Raw genomic sequence first — 16,690 nt, forward strand, 5'->3', positions numbered from 1 at the left:
TTTACAGTGGTGAGCAGAACAGAACAGGCCCAGCCCACACTGATTTGCAGTCTGCGCAGGGTGGCGACGTTAAGCTGATAATTACACAGTACCATTGAGCTCCAATTGTAGTAGAAGCTCTGAAAGAAAAAGTACGGTGACGTGTAATAGGAGGAGCTAGTGCTGGACTTGGAGATCAGGTCAGGCCACCCAGTGAAAGTTACTTCTACAGAGATCTGAAGGACTGAGCAAGAGTTAGCCACGGAAAGGCTGGGTGGGAGGGGAGGAGGGCTGTTCAGACAGCCGAGACAGCCTGAGCAAAGGCCCCGGGGCAGAAAGGAGCTTGTGAGAGAAGCCGCCCGTGGCTGGAATGCGGTGAACCGGGAGTTAGGGCCAGCGGGTAGGTCGGGGCAAGCCATGCGTGGCTTTGTGGCACGTGTTCAGGATCTGAAATTTATCCTTGGAGGAGTGGGGCCATCGCAGTGTTTTACACAGGAAGTGACGTGAACATACTTGCGTTTTGAAAAAGATCATTCTGGCTGCTGTGTGGAGCACGAGTTATTTATTAGAGAGTGTACGAGGCAGATGATGGCCTGCCACCGATAACCGTGTCCGCGTCACCGGGAACTGGGGAAGTGTTCGGTCCCAGAGCAAAGGGGAGTTAAGATTGCTGATCAGCCGACTACTGACAGGGAGATCATCTTGGATTATCCAGGCTGGGTCCTTGAAAGTATCCATAGGAGATGCAGACAGAAGTGAGTCAACGTGAGGATGTGAGGATAATCAAAAATACCAAGGGCGGCGGGGCAGCGGGGCGGGGGATTGGGAGGTTGGGTTGACACATACACACTATTGATGCCATGTATAAAATAGATAACTAACGAGAACCTACTGTAGAGCACAGGGAACTCTGCTCGGTGCTCTGTGGTGACCTAAATGGGAAGGAAATCCGAAAAAGAGGGGATATATGTATACGTACAGCTGATTCACTTTGCTGTATGGTAGAAACTAACAGAACATTGTAAAGCAACTCTAATCCAATAAAAATGAATTTATAAAAACAAAGATATACAAGGTTGCTGGCTTTGGAGATGAAGGGGACCACGAAGCAAGGAATGTGATAAGCTTCTAGAAGCTTCCCAAGGAATGTGATAAGCTTCTAGAAGCAGGAAAAGCCAAGGAAATAGATTCCTGCCCCCGCCCAGTCCCCCCACCGACAGCCTCCAGACAGGAATCACTAGTTGATTTTAGTCCGGTGAGTCCCACATCAGACTTCAGCAGAACTGTAAGATAAGAAATTGTGTTCCTTTAAGCCACTAAATTGGTGGTAATTTGTTCCAGCAGTGATTAAAAACACAGAGAGGGAGGGAGATGCAGGAGGGAGGAGATATGGGAACATATGTATATGTATAACTGATTCACTTTGTTATAAAGCAGAAACACACCATTGTAAAGCAATTATACTCCAATCAAGATGTAAAAACAAACAAACAAACAAACAAAATAACAAAACTTACACAGAGAGCATCAGAAGGTCTGTTCGAAGACACTTAGGAACCTATAGTGTAGTCTGGGGTGAGGGTGAAGGGGACTTGGACTAAGCGGGAGAGAGACAGGAGTGGATCAACCCAGGCTGCATTTCGAGTGATGGAGGCTGGGTTCCTGGCCCAGGCAGCCGGGAAGAAGGACCATTTCCACTGAGATGGGGAGACTGGGAAAGGGGAAGATGTGGAGGGGACCAGGAGTTTGGTTTGGGGCCTGTGATAGGTTTAACGTGCCTGTGAGGCATTCAAGTAAAAAGTCAAAAGGGGCAGTTGGATAAGTGAGTGGAGCTCAGAGGAGAAGGCCGGGCTAGAAATGGCTGTTTATGGCCTCAGCCTATATAGACAGAAGGTGCTTAAAATCTTGGGAGCAAGTGAGATCCCTAGGACAGTGTTTCTCAAATTTTCAGCACCCATGCAGATCACCGATTTTAAACAATATTTTATTGTTTATTTTAATTTTATATTGTATATTTTAAAAATGAATAATGTTTTTATTGTTAAAAAGATGACATTTTTGCAGCCTCTTACAAAGTATCTAACTTGATAGGTAGCTTGAGATGTGGGTTAGACCCAGACACTTGAATTTTTTACTCTATATTTCTATTAAAATAGGAAATCCCATGCTGTAATTATAGATTGTCAGGATTTGCAACTAGTGTTTGCTGACCCTGTTAGATGTTTTGGAATACCAAGATAAAACACAGACTGAGAAACTGTGGGAATTCTGGGACCATACCTAGTCCCTGAAGACTGTTCCTAGAGCTGTGGCAGTTGCCAACTTGATGCACTTATAATATTAAATAACTGTAGGGGTGGATGTTTCACCCAGCCGGAATGTTTGGAAGCAGGGAGTGAATGGATTCTGGGACTACTTCAGTCTCCGGAAAATATCTGTTCGTGTTTTCTTGTAACGTTGGCTGTGTTCTTTATACAGCCACAATAGTAAAGTCAGTCTCACTCTCTGATGAGTAAAGAAAACCATCAGATTCTGGGAAGAAATCACAGCCTAGCAATCGAGCCATTTGCAGCACAGTTTGCTGACTTTGAGAAATCTGGTATCTTACTCTCAGCATTAAAATTTGGGGTATTTTGGCCTTGAAATAGTAGGTTCCAGTTATTTATGTTGCTGACTATATTTCAGCATCTACTTCAGTAGGCCTTTGGAAATCAAGAATGGCCATTGGTATTATTAGCATCATGAAGAAACGTTTTTATCTCATCCCTCCTTTCAGAAACTCTTGTCAGCACTGCTGTCCTTGACAGCTAGTAAACTTAGGTGGGAAGAGTAATCTTGCACACACTGCCGTTGCTTTCCGCAGCATCTGAGAGCACATGCTCTGAGTTGCCAAGATTTGCTGGTATTCAGTTTTCACTGTTTCCTTCCACACTCGGTTACAATCAGGAGGCACATTGGTGCCTTCTGACTGGCCCAGATGTTTAAAGCATCTTTTAGGAACCCAGCCGCACCTTTCCTTGCTATTCGTATAGCTCATGCTCTGTCAGTTTTGAATGGATTGCACCTTTTTCAGCCCATGTCACACCTCACAGAAATACCATCGCCTGAATGAAAACTGACTTCCCTTGTACCGTGAGCTTCCACCCACAAGCAGAACAAAAAGTTGTCGAGTATTTCTGCCCCGTTACATGCCACCTGTACTGCAAGAACGGATTTGTATTTTTGCTCAGGTAGTTTGTTCAGTTTTAAAACTAAACATGTTGAAACACTCAAGTGGTAATAATTGCTTTTCTATGTCATGTGCCGTTGATAAGATGTGACTTCCAACAGAGTCATTTAATAAAGAAATTTTGTCAGTAGTTTATTTTTTTTTTTGTTACAACAATTAAATTGGGCATTAAATTTGGATTGACAGCTTCTCAGCAATATTCAGATTTTTACCGGTTTTAGCTGGGTGATGACCCTTTAGTCTTGGTCCTTTCTCTGTCCTTTTCAACAAAGCAAATTGACTTGGGGCTCTGTTAGAAGATTATGTGAAAATTTATTTGGTTTTACACCATTGTATTTGCTGAACACTAGCTGATATGAACTCAGTAACACAGACTGAACATATTGAGATGCTATGAAAATAAAAGGATTTTTGTGAAAATTGTAATTCATCTTATATTTCAGCTTTGCAAACTGTATGTGATCAAATTTCTTTCATTACTTTTTTTGTGTGAAAAATGCTTTTGAACTACTTCCTAATTCTTGAGGACCATGTTTTAAAAATGCTGAGAAAGACAAAAAAGGGCTAAGACTGAGCCCCAGTAACCTACAAGTTATAGGCTGAACCGAAGTAAAGTTGCAGAGGATTGAGAGTTTGTGGCCAGAAATCTAAGATGACCTGGAGAGAGTGATTTCATGGAAACCAAGAAGAAAGTAATACAGGACAGTGGGTAAACTGTGAAATGTTACTGAGAGGTCAAATAAGACAAGGTCTGATAAAAGTGCATGGGATTTGGTAACTTGAAGCTCACTGGAGATCCTAGCACGTGCTTCCTTCTGTGTGTGTGTGTGTGTGTGTGTGTGTGTGTGTGTGTGTGTGTGTGTGTGAGAGAGAGAGAGAGAGAGAGAGAGAGAGAGAGAGAGAGAGAGAGAGAGCGAGAGACGGTGGTGGGAGATATTAGCCCAGAAGCTAGAAAAGCTAAATTAGAGTGGGTTTTGGCATGCATGGAAAGTGAAGAAATAAACAGTGTGTGTAGACACACAAAGAGTTATAAGCCACCAAAGGAGATAAAGTGGAATCCTGAAAAGAAGGTATATGATAAGGGGAGCAAAGAACAGATGGGACAAAGCAAGATGATAAACTTAAACCTAACCATATCAATAATCATACCAAAATAAATGCTCTAAACACCCCAATTAGAAGGCAGATTGTCAGATTGGATTAGAAAGCAGGACCCAACTGTAAGTTGTCTACAAGAAACAGACATTGAAAGCAAAGACACAAGTAGGGGGACTTCCCTGGTGGCGCAGTGGTTAAGAATCCGCCTGCCAATGCAGGGGACACGGGTTCGAGCACTGGTCCGGGAAGATGCCACATGCCATGGAGGAACTAAGCCCGTGCGCCACAACTACTGAGCCTGCACTCTACAGCCCACGAGCCACAACTACTGAGCCCGCGTGCCTCAACTACTGAAGCCCGTGTACCTTGAGCCCGTGCTCCACAACAAGAGAAGCCACTACAATGAGAAGCCCGTGCACCGCAATGAAGAGTAGCCTCTGCTCCCCACAACTAGAGGAACCCTGCGTGGGACAATGAAGACCCAACACAGCCAAAAATAAATAAATAAAAAATAAAATAAATAAATTATTTTTTAAAAAAGTAGAATAAATAGAAAGAGATATACAGTGCTAACACTAGAGAGAAAGCTTGCGTGGTATGTTAATATTAAAGTAGGTTTTTAGAGATAATATTAGTGATAAAGAATGTCATTTCCTAATGATAAAGAGGTCCGTTAATCAGTAACAATCCTAAACATTTATATACCTAATAATAGAGTGTCAAGATACATGAAACAAAACTAATAGAGCTGTAAGGAGAAATAGGCAAATCCCATTATAGTTGGAGATTTTAATACCCCTCTCTGAATAATTGATAGAATTAGTAGGTAGAAATAAGCAAGGATGTAGAAGACTTGAACATCGTCAACCAACTTGACCTAATTAATATTTATAGACCAGTACACCAGCAATAGCTGAGTACACTTTTTTTTCAACTACACAGAGAACATTTAACAAGATAGACCGTATTCTGGGCTATAAAAGGAGTCCCAATACATTTAAAAGAATTCAGGTCTTATAAAGTACACTATCTGATTAAAATGGAATTAAATTAGAATTCAATAAAAGAAAGATCTGTAAAATCCTCGAGTATTGGTAAATAAATAGCACGCTCTAAAATAACCCATTGATGAAAGAAATAAAAAGGGAAAATAGAACATATGAAAGCATATCAAATTTGTGGTGTGCTGCTACAACAGTTCTTAGAAGGAAATGTATAGCTGTACTGATGCTTATATCAAAAAAACGTCACAAATCAATGACCACAGCTTCCTCCTTAAGAAATGAGAGAAGAGCAAGTTAAGCTCAAGCAGGAGCAAAGAAATAAAGTTTAGAGTGCAAAGCACTAAAGTGAAAACAACAGAGAAAATGAAACCGAAAGGAAAGAGGGGATACAAATTACCGATATTGAGAATGAGAGAGAGAATATCACTACATAGTCTACAAACGTTAAAGGATAATAATGGAATGTTATGAACAACTTAATGTCAATCAGTGTGACAGCTGAGATGAAATGGACATATTTTCTAAGACACAAACTACCAGAGCTCCCTCAAGAAGAAATAAATCACATGAATGGCCCAATATCTACCAAAGAATTTAAATTTAAAGAAAAAGCCTACCCACAAAGAAAACTCTAGGCCCAGTGGTTTCACTGGTGAATTCTAACAAACATTTAAGGAAGAAATAATACCATTCTGCACAAACTTTCAGAATATAGAAACGAAGGTAATACTTCACAACTCACTCTATGAAACTGGCATTACCCTAATTCCAAAACCAGTCAAAGACATTATAAGACAACTACAGACCAATATCCCTAATGAATATAGATGCAAAACTTTGCAAAATTTTTGCAAATCAAACCTAACAGTATATAAGAAGGTTAATGCATCATTATCAAATGATGTTAATCCCCCAAATACAAGGTTTGTTTAATATTTGAACAGCATCAGTGTAACTCATTATATAAGCAAACTAAAATGGAAAACTGTGATTATTTCAATACATGCAGAAAAAACATTTGACAAAATCCAGTATCTATTCCTGATAACAGACCCTCAGCAACCTTGGACAAGAAGAGAACTTGTTCAGCCTGATACGGGGTGTGCAGAAAAGGTTAACTCAGCAGGCCTGGGTTGCTCAAACCTTGCACATTCTCAAGAAAGGCCTGTTTCCATGACTGTCCTTTGCCTAGCTCCAGAGAACTGAACTCCTGGAATGGTTTGTCTCATGAGTGTATCTGCATGCCTGAGAACTTCAGCCATGCTCCACCAGTCTGTCCAGAAAGTTTATACTAGCAGTGTGATTTATGGTGAGTTCCTTCCCTCTGGAGATCTGGAACTTCAGCAGCTGAGGACATTCACACAGGCGCTATAGGCTTACATGACCAACTCCCAATAAAAACCCTGGACACCTAGGCTCAGGTGAACACCCCTGATAGGCAACACTTTGCAGTTGTCACACATGGTTACTGGGAGAATTAAGTGTGTCCTGTGTGACTCCACTGGGATGGGCCGCTTGGAAGCTTGTACGTGGTTTCCTCTGGACTTCATCCCACCTACTTTTTCCCCTGTGTTTATTTCACTTTGTATACTTTTACTGTAATAAACTGTAACCATGAGTAGAACAATTTCTGAGTTCTTCTCTTATGAACTAGAGAGTGGTCTTGGGGACCTCTGACACAAGGGGCATCTGCAAAATACCTGTATCTAATATCAAACTTAGTAGTCAAAGGCCAAATGCTTCCCCACTAAGATCAGGAACAAGGAAATAATACCTGTTCTTTATTCAGCATTGTACTGGTGATTACAACCAGTGCAGTAAGGCATGAAAAAAAAATAACAGGCATCTATATGCTAGAAGAAAGAAGTAAAGCTAGCTAGCTAGCTATCTAATGCCTAGAAAATCTGATGGAATGTCCAAAAATCTCCTAGAACTAATAAGTGAGTTTAGTAAGGTTGCTGGATACAGGAACCATATCCAAAAATCAGTGTATCACTATGAACTAGCAACATTCAATCAGAAATTGAAATTTAAAATGCAATTCCATTTGCAATAGTATCAAAAATATGAAATACTTAGTCGTGAATCTTGCATAAGTGATATGCAGGACTGTACACTGAAAACTATAAAACATTGAAACAGTTAAATAAGACCTAAATAAGTCAAGAGATGTACCTCATTCATGGGTTGGAATACTCCATATTGTTGAGATGCCAGTTCTTCCAGATAGGTCACTATGCAATCCCAATCAAAATTGAAAAGATCTAACCAAAGCAGTTCTGAAAAAGAAGAATAAATTTGGAGTGCTAACACTACAGTGTAGTATTGGTATCAAGATAGAGAAAATGTTTATTAGAACAGAATAGAGGGTCCAGAAATAGGCCCACAAACAAACAGACAACTGATTTTCTATAGAAGTAAGACTCAGTGGAGAAAGGATAGTTCACTCAGTGTTTGGTCAGAGGTTATGTTTAACCCCCTTGTGCCAGTGAGGCTGCCCCCTGTGTTGAGGGATCTGTGTGCAGCCTTGGGAATGCTGTCATGTCTGCCCCGTGACCTGTTCTGACCGCTCCTGGGTAGACACAGCCTAGAGCTTGTGCACAGCCTTCCCGACTCCCACCGTTGACTATAATCCCAGGAGGGCTTTCTTGGCTGTCCCTGGTTCTCTATATTAAATATCTGCCTACTGTGCCATTCTGCTTGTATCAGAGCTCCGGGCCTCTCCTTAATTGTTTTTCATCAAAGATTTCCATTTTTTTCGATAATGCTCTTAGACGTGAGGTTCTCTATACTCGGTTACACGTAGAATCAGTCCCCTCAGGCAGAGTCATGGATCTCTTTGTCCTTAGGATGTGCTTTTCCTCCTGCAGTAGAACCCCTGTGTCACTGGAGCTGGAGTTGGGACCCCACTCTTCCCAGAGTGACACCCTGGGCGGGAGGGGTGGTGGCAGCCCCTGGTCTACCTGACTTAGCCCTCCTGCCATGAAACCACTACCCTAGAAACCACCCTGTACCTGGGTGGGAGCAATCAGGGCCCAGTATTCACAGCTGGCTGGGCTTGGACTGGAGCTTCCACCAAATGAGTGGGGACCGGGTAGAGGAAAGGAGATCGGTCCTCTGTGTTGCCTGCCCAGAGTAGACCTTCTGCACTTGTGGGCAGCCTGACCCTTCCAGGGTCAGGAGGGAAAGGGAGCCCCTGTCTTCTCGTCTGCAGCACTGAGCCGGTGGGGTGGGGAGTGGTGGACCAGATCTTGCCCCAAATGCCTGTTCTGGAGATCTAGTAGATTTTCTTGAATAAATATTTCTCTGTTTGCTAGATGATCTTAAGACAGTTTCCAGAGAAATGTTGTTCTTAAATGTTGTTCTTTTAAATAATGCCCACCAGTTAAAATGCAGTTTTGCTGAGGAGGGGCCCACTGCACTCCTTACTCTGTCATTCCAAAAGTTCCACCCTGTTTGTAAGCTTTCAGTATCCAGTTTTGGACCTTCTTCCTATAAGAGACAAGGAAGTTTGCATTACAACTATGATTTCCTCAAGGTGTTACGTTTATCCTAACAAAATAAATTATATTCTGTGTATTTTAATAAACTCATCAGAAAGGTTTTAACCAATCTGGAAGGTGGCATTATTTTTCTCCCATAGAGCAGGATTTTGATTTTAAGCCCATCTTCCACCCGGCCTTTCAATTTGATGATCCAGATTGATTGCTCCCAGGCTCCATAAATATTGCGGTTGGAATAGCTAGCATTGTAGACAGGTTCCACCAGCATACCCATTGCACTGGAAAATTTACAAAATGCTTTTCCAATTTATACTAGCTTTTTTGTCCTTCTTAGCCTGAAGTACAGGAATTATCATCGTCTGCCAATTAAAAACCGGAAAAGCATGGCAGATTATGGTGTCGTGGCTGATCTAATTCATTCCACTAACATTCATTCACTGCCTTTTCCCTGGTGGACACCTGGCGCACACTCCTTTTGTTGCCTGTAAGTGTATTCTATCCTAGATCCATTACTACGCTGGTTACAGTATTTTAAAGTTACGCGTTGAAGCTTAACTTAACTCTTTGAGCCTAATTATACAGAATAGCCATTCCTTTGGAGGATGAACTTGTAGAAAACCATGAGTCAGTCTTATGAACTGAGTCTGAGTCTTTGGAAAGAAAGCCATAGCATCTGTGAAGCAAAGCAGTCACATTCAGCTTTGGCCCCAGAGGAAAGAAGGAACAACTGTCCATGTAGGAAAACGAGGCAGGGGACTGACAACTTAGGGAAGAGCTGACAGTCCGGAGGCCTCGGGTGTTTCTAGAATCTTCTTTGAACTGCCAGCTCCATGATCCTAGACACATAATTGTATCTTCTCTGCTTCGTTTTTTTCCCCTAAAGTTAATTAGAGAATGACTTCTCCTGTGCTTTGGGTTGTAGAGGAAAAAATTAGTGTAAACTGACAAGGAACTTTATAAAATTTGAAGCACTTCAGGGCAGTGGTGGCTGTCTGTGGTGCTGCCCTCTCTGCATAGGGATGAATATGAGATGAGTCTGTCCTACCCACCTCCCCCTGCGAGAGCTGCTTATGACAGGATGCTCTGAAAGGACTTTTGTGAAACACGTCCACTTGTAACCTGGCTCAGGGTGTGGTCTTGGGAACAGTGTGACGTAGCAAAGCACACATGTTGCATGTATGCTGTGTAAAGGGGGCTCCTATTTCCCATTCCCTTTTCTCCTAGATGGAACTCATAAGCCACATATTTATCTTAACTATTTCCTTGAATCTCATCCTTCCAAATTTTTCTGGTTATTTTCAGAAGAAAAATAAATTTAAGTCACTCTCGCTTTCTTTGTCTCTCAGTAAAATGAGCAAATTATGTGAACAATAAGTAATAGAAGGAAGAGCAGGTGTTGTGAACAGTTAACCTACACAACTGATCTTAAATTTTAAATCACTGCCCTTTTAATTGGGTTAAAATAGATAAGGTAAATAGTGGGCCCCAAATCTGCATCTCTTGCTCCTAGGGTGTTCTGGTTTTCATTTCTTAGTGGCCAATCCACTTTAAAACATGAAGGAAAAGTCCCGAACATAATCACAGAGCATCCCTTGGAGAGAGTTTCCAAACGTGAATGAGAAAATAACAAGTCCCATTCCCTGAGCTCAGGTACTGTGCCTGGTACTTCACTGCGGTACCGAGCATCACCTCTCCCAGCAGCCCCGGGAGGAAGGAGCCTTTCATCTAGGTTCTGTGAGGAGGAAGCTGTGGCCTTAACAAGGCCATGGAAGCTTATCCCACGTTACACCACTTCTGTACACTTTAAACAATGAAATGTGAAGCAAATATTTTCCAAATTACCCAAGTATAGTACATATTCTTTGTTTAAAAAAAAAAAACAGAGATATAGGAAATCACATTTTTAACAAATCAGCAGAAACCGTATAAGTTTATATGTGTGTATATGATGAAACGCGCGCACACACACACACACACACGCACGCAGAGAGAGAGCAAAGCCTGACAGTCGCACAGTAAGCAAACAGTACTGATTAACCCTGGCGAAGGAAGGTGAGAGGCGCCAGGAATGGAGGTGATAGTCAGAAAGAGTCTAGCTTTATCTTAAAGGTTCTGGTGTTTTGCAAGGAGAGATTTTCATGTATCAGCTGTGCAAATTTAAATTAATAATTTAAAAACCCTTAAAGAATGAGGACAGAAAGCCGCATTCCAGATAAAGTTGAATCTTTGACTGACTTCTTCGTCCCTTTTCTGATGGCCTTTTCTTCATCACAGTCTCCACCCAAGAATGTTTAAAACTTTTCAAAGATAATGTGTACATAATATAGGCAAGATTATAAAGTCATTGATCAGGAAGTATAAGGTAGTATTCTATGGTGCTTACATGGACAGACCCTGGATCCAGACTGCCTGGCTTTGAATCCTGGCTTCCACGTTGTGTGACCTCCTCATTTATAAATTTGAGGTACTAATAGTACATATCTTAAAGGGTGGTTGTGAGGCCCAGATGACTTATTGTTTGTGCAGTACTGAGGACAGCACCTGGCACATAGTAAGAGCCCTATACGGGTTACTATTATTATGATCCTAATATTCAGGAAAAACTATGATAAGTGTTGATGTATCCATCCAGACTTTTTCTGTGTGTATGTACATATGCGTATACCCACATCTGTATTTCATGTGGGTAAATATAGATGTATTTTTTATTAAAATCGGATCATACTATTTCTATTTATCGTAACATTCTTTGTACTCAACACTATATGTTATAAACTCTTTCTGTGCCGCTAAATGAAATATGAATATTTATTTGGCCACGCTGAGCAACTTGCAGGATCTTAGTTCCCCAACAAGGGATTGAACCCAGGCCCCGGCAGTGAAAGCGCTGAGTCCTAACCCCTGGGCCGCCTGGGAATTCCCGAAATATGAATATTTAAAACAAAAATCAGTTGTATTTGGTCTTAACTAGTTGTGATAGTGGATCCTTTTGACCAAATACGTGAACATTTGATAAGACAGAAATTTCTTGGCATTAAACTGAGAATCTGGAGTGCTTATAGGTGTTGATACCGCTTACTTAAGTGGTTGCGTGGACATTGATATATCCACCTAAGTGTCTGATTGTTTGTCTTATTTGTTAAGTGTGAGGATATTCAACATTTTTTAAAATAAAGACCAGATTTTTTAATCAGATCGTGGACAGTTTAAACAAAAAATTAAACTTGTGGTTTATTTCATAATCCCAAACTGAATCTTTCCTTTTTCTTTCTAAACAGTCCACTATGGAATTTTTCCTATAAGCAATTAACCCAAAAGACCCAAATCATTTCTGTAGCAGTTGCTGCTAAAAAACTGGAATGTTAAGGCCCATGTCCAAGAAAGATGTGCAGATGTGATAATTTAACATTTTAAAATGTTTATCTTCAGAGCCAGTATGAGAGATAGAATGCTGTTTGTCAACATCACTGTTGGAATACAGCTCTTTGTGAGAAGAAAAATGATATGTGAAAAGCACACTGGTTATTAAAAGAACGATTTCTTCCTCTCCCTCTTCCCGGCACTTCAGGAGATGTTTCACAGAACAGAAGAATTCTTATCCAAGACTGCAAACAGCGAGACAGATGAGATGGACACGTCGGACACGCAGTGGGGCTGGTTTTACCTGGCAGAGTGCGGGAAGTGGCACATGTTTCAGGTAGCGCCCCTCGGGCGGAGCAGGCGGGGTTTAGACTCACCGAGCACCGTTGTGCTGGTGTGAAAAGGGAGTCCGGGCGGCACCCGAAAGAAATCAAACCTCAGGGAAGTCAGAGGGTGGAACGAAAAGAAAAATCAGAAATTCTTCTGGTCCTTTTCCTTTCCCCAGGTTTTCACAGTGTTTACTTAGAAGAAACGGTGTGTGTTTTCTGTGTGTCCAGAGTGCAAGCGTGACTGAGGGGTACGTGGTCTCGGCACATGGGAGCAAGGCCAGGCCTGCTTTGGTGGACAAAGGGAAGGGGAAGCGACCAAGCCGGTCTTAAACGCCTCTGTGCTCCTGGTGTTAGGTTAGAGGGTGTAGAGATGTCTTCTCCTCCAGCCTCACAGCAACCCGAAAGCAGATGCTAGCACTCTGTCTTACAGCCAAAGACAGTGCAACTCAGAAAAGTTACTGTAATTGGTCTTGAGTCACACAGCTCGTTAACGGTTAAGCTGAGACCTGAACCCATATTCAAGAGCTTGTGGATTTTTTTTTTTTTTTTTTTTTTTTGCTTACAAGGCTACTTAAGGAAGATTTGATTTGAGCCACTTAAGATGTGTAATTTTGGCAATAATTTGGAAACACTGTAATACTTTGGAAAAAGTCCTTATAACCAGTTACCGAAGTTTCTTTGCTGGAAATCCTTAAGCTATTTTCCATATGCTGTCTTAGCTGTGATTCTCCCCGTGTGTTGGGAACTAGAACAGGTGATTAGTAAGTTTCCTCTGTCCCTCCACTCTGTCTCCGTCCCCCATTACTGCCTTTGTGGCCAAGCCATTCCTGTGAACAGCTGGTAAATGAACTTTCTGGTTTGTCTTAAAGCCGGATACCAACATTCAGTGTTCAGTTAGCAGTGAAGATATCGAAAAAAGCTTCAAAACAAACCCTTGTGGCTCCATTTCTTTTACTACTTCCAAATTCAGCTACAAGATAGACTTTGCAGGTATGTCTTTTTCCCTAATAGTTGTGTGTTCTTAGTATGTTGATATGGTGAAATCTGCAGTTCTGAAAATCAGGATTAGTTGACATACTTGCAAACAACAGAGTAAATCCTTTTTGTAACACATAAAAATACCTGTAAAAAAATTCAACATTTAAAATCTTTCTGAGCGACATTGCCTTTTATAAAGGTTATTTATATGCTTATAGATACTAACATATATGGAGACTGTCATGTATTTTCCTGTAATGTTTCTCTTCTAAGGAACACAAAACACCTCTAAGCCATTGTTTTATTCATCATCCTCTCAGCTTTTCGAAATAGGTAGAATCAGTCAGATTTTAAGGATCAATCAGAGAGGTTACACGCAGAGTCATAGGTAGCTGGATTGAGTTTTAAGACCACAGTTGAGCTGAATGACCCATCTCTTGGTGTCTTTCCTAGAAAACTACTCTTCAATGGACATTGCCTCCTGCCACTTTCTGATTTTGTTGGCCCTTTCACAGATTAACCAGCTAATCTGGAAATCAGCCCCGCTTCATATTTCATCCATGATACATGCGCATGTTTTTAGGGACCCCATGAGAAACCTGTTGGACTCACCCTGCAGTTTCAAGCTGCCAGCCTCAGCTGTTTACTGCTTAGAGGCAAACAGAACCTGGAGGGGGAGACTTTCTTAACAAAAGCGCCTTTGGGCTGCCACACAGCTCAGGCCTCTAGATGTTCTTTGCTATTTTCTGTGAGTAGAGTCCTTATGACAGAGTCAGTGCTATACCGTGGTGAGGGGGGGTGTTGAAACCCTAGGAGATTCCTTTGGAGGATCCAAGGCCCAGTCATGCTGCAGGAGATTTGTCCACTAAGACACTGATGGAATCAGATCTCTAATGACTGTTGTGCCCCCAGAGTGAGTTTTTTTTTAAAATCAAGAGTTAAAGCCATTAGATTCTTACTCCTGACTAAGCATAACATATTTTACGACGTTAGGCAAATAGGCTGCCTTTAAGGGGGCCCGACATTTGTCTTAGACGGAAGGTGTCAGCAGACACTTCAGTCTTGAGTACACCTGTCAGTGTTGAAGCCATACTGAGACATCGCAGTGTGCAGACATCAAGCTTCACGTAGAGCACAGAGTGCAGAGCTTTTGGTAGGTAGCCCAGCAAGCTGCATTTTCTGAAAGAATATTTTCTAGTAAGCTGTATTTTTTGGAAGTTTTCTCTCAGACGGTGCAGTTTATTTAAGTCTTTATCAAAGAATTGGAGTCACATATGATAGCGCCAGCTCCCGCTCCTCTGTGTGATGACACAGTTTCAGAGGCACAGGTATTAGCATTCCCCGTGTACCACTTGTAAAGTTAGCCCCCATGGTTCTGCCACAAGCCAGCTCGGCTTCTCTGTAAAAATGGTGAAAAGCAAACTCGAAACGAGGTAGTATGAGAAGAACGCAGCACAGGCTTCACCGCATGTGCTGGGATGACCTTTCTTTTTCCCTGCGCGGTGGTCAGACGCCAGTGTGTGCAGAGCCTAGGAGAATACGGAAAGGACAAACGCACTACAGCATTGGCCTGGATGGGTGAACCCCTTTACCTTGGAGTGGAATGATGCCAGTTAGACAAGGTAGACTGACGAGAATCTCACATTAAGACTTAGCACCTAACTTTGTGGGAATGAAGAGGGGGACCTAGTAAATATTGCCACAGCTGAGGAACAGAGGTAAGAAGAAAATGATACTTTAGTTAGTTCATTAGTCTTTCATCACTAGAATCTTTCATATAAGTCTGTGTTGAGTCTAGCTAGGTTTTCTGTTTTTTTGGTTTAGGTGTACAATTTAAAGAGAAGGCAAGAAATGTACAAATTTTTGAAACTCTGTGAATTGTACATGTTTTATCATGGTAATGTATCTTTTTTATCATTTCCAAAATTTTTGGAGAAATCAAAGTAACACTTTTCACTTAAGAAGCCAACCAGAAGATTCAGTACTGTAATTTCTTTCTCTTTCTAGTACTCTTAATTTTCCTAAGTTGAGAACTCTCCTATTTTCACGTCAGTTTAACCCAAGTATGGTACAGAAAGGGATAGACCTTACACACTGAGCCATGTATGAGGCTAGCTTCCTCCTGTGTGAGCCTAGGTCAAGCAATGAAGCTGCTTTTTATGCCATGATAAACAGATGTTGGTCAAGTATCCCTCATATACTGTGCTTAGTAGCTACTCCCAAAGCTCCCTGATTCCCTGACCATCATGTAGTGTGGCTAGAAATTTTCATGACAATTTGTAGCACAGTGTGTTTCTGTGACTTATCTAACATCTTTGTCTTTTTGCACAGAAATGAAGCAGATGAATCTCACCACTGGAAAACAGCGCTTAATAAAAAGAGCCCCTTTTTCTATCAGTGCTTTCAGGTATTGTGGAGAGAATGGGGTGGAAAGCAAGAGTGGGCTTTTTCTCTCTCTTGTCTTCCTTAATATTTAACAGAGGAACAAATAAACTGAAAATGTTTCGGTAGGTTATTTTTAATAATCTTAATATCGATCTTTTCTCTACTGAATTTCACATTCATTGATGCAAGAGCAGCGTTGTTATTTTCTGCTGGCATTTCCTTTCCTGTTGTCCTTTTCATTTCCCCTTATATATTTGTATTTTTCAATTCTTTAGAGCACTTTGCATGGTAGTTACAAAATGCTTTATGCTCTCTGCTATAAATCCTTAACATAACGTACTGAGGTAAGTTTTAACTAGCTTGGAAAGACTCTCACAGGACCGTCCAGTTATTTGGGCCATAAATCCTGGGTAATTACCCACTGTGTCTTCACCTGCACTGAACCCCTTTGGGCAACTCCTAGAAGTAATTTCAAATCTGTAGTGATTAAAGGGGACCTGGGAAGATGGGGGTGCATGGGACAAGGGCACAGCCTCCTGCCCCCTGGATCTGGGTGGCGAGTTTTCCTTTTTCTGTCTCCTGCCGTCTATAGCCTGAAAAGAGAGTATAAATGCCAGAAGAGAATAAATATTTGTTACTCATATGAATGGAGTTGAAGGGCATGTCTCCTGTTTTCTGGAACGATTCCTCAATCAAGTATTGAAATTCCCGTTGTTCAAAGAATTTAAAATGAAACAGAAACAATGCTAGCATGTGAATTGTAGGAGATGCCCATTGTTCCTTTCAAGGAGATATTTTGAAAGGATTAAAGATAGAAATTTTTAA

At 41.4% G+C, this 16,690-nt stretch overlaps 1 protein-coding gene across 4 annotated transcripts in view; it reads left to right on the forward strand.

Moving 5' to 3' along the window:
* The window catches only part of PARP11 (poly(ADP-ribose) polymerase family member 11), a 38,298-nt gene that overhangs the window by 5,307 nt on the left and 16,301 nt on the right, over nucleotides 1–16,690 (forward strand). For 2 of the 4 annotated variants that reach the window (XR_013830693.1, XM_079938592.1), the window contains exons 2-4: nucleotides 12,382–12,510; nucleotides 13,372–13,492; nucleotides 15,812–15,887. Coding sequence is in view for 3 of the 4 variants with exons in the window: in XM_079938592.1 (XP_079794718.1) it covers nucleotides 12,382–12,510; nucleotides 13,372–13,492; nucleotides 15,812–15,887 (326 nt within the window). In the remaining variant the exon portion in view is untranslated. Of the gene's footprint in view, nucleotides 1–12,381; nucleotides 12,511–12,678; nucleotides 12,751–13,371; nucleotides 13,493–15,811; nucleotides 15,888–16,690 lie in introns of those variants that run through there. The other 2 variants (XM_079938593.1, XM_079938594.1) reach the window with 2 other exon arrangements.

The sequence above is a fragment of the Stenella coeruleoalba genome (genome assembly GCF_951394435.1).
Source record: "Stenella coeruleoalba genome assembly, chromosome: 11".
NCBI lineage: Eukaryota > Metazoa > Chordata > Mammalia > Artiodactyla > Delphinidae > Stenella > Stenella coeruleoalba.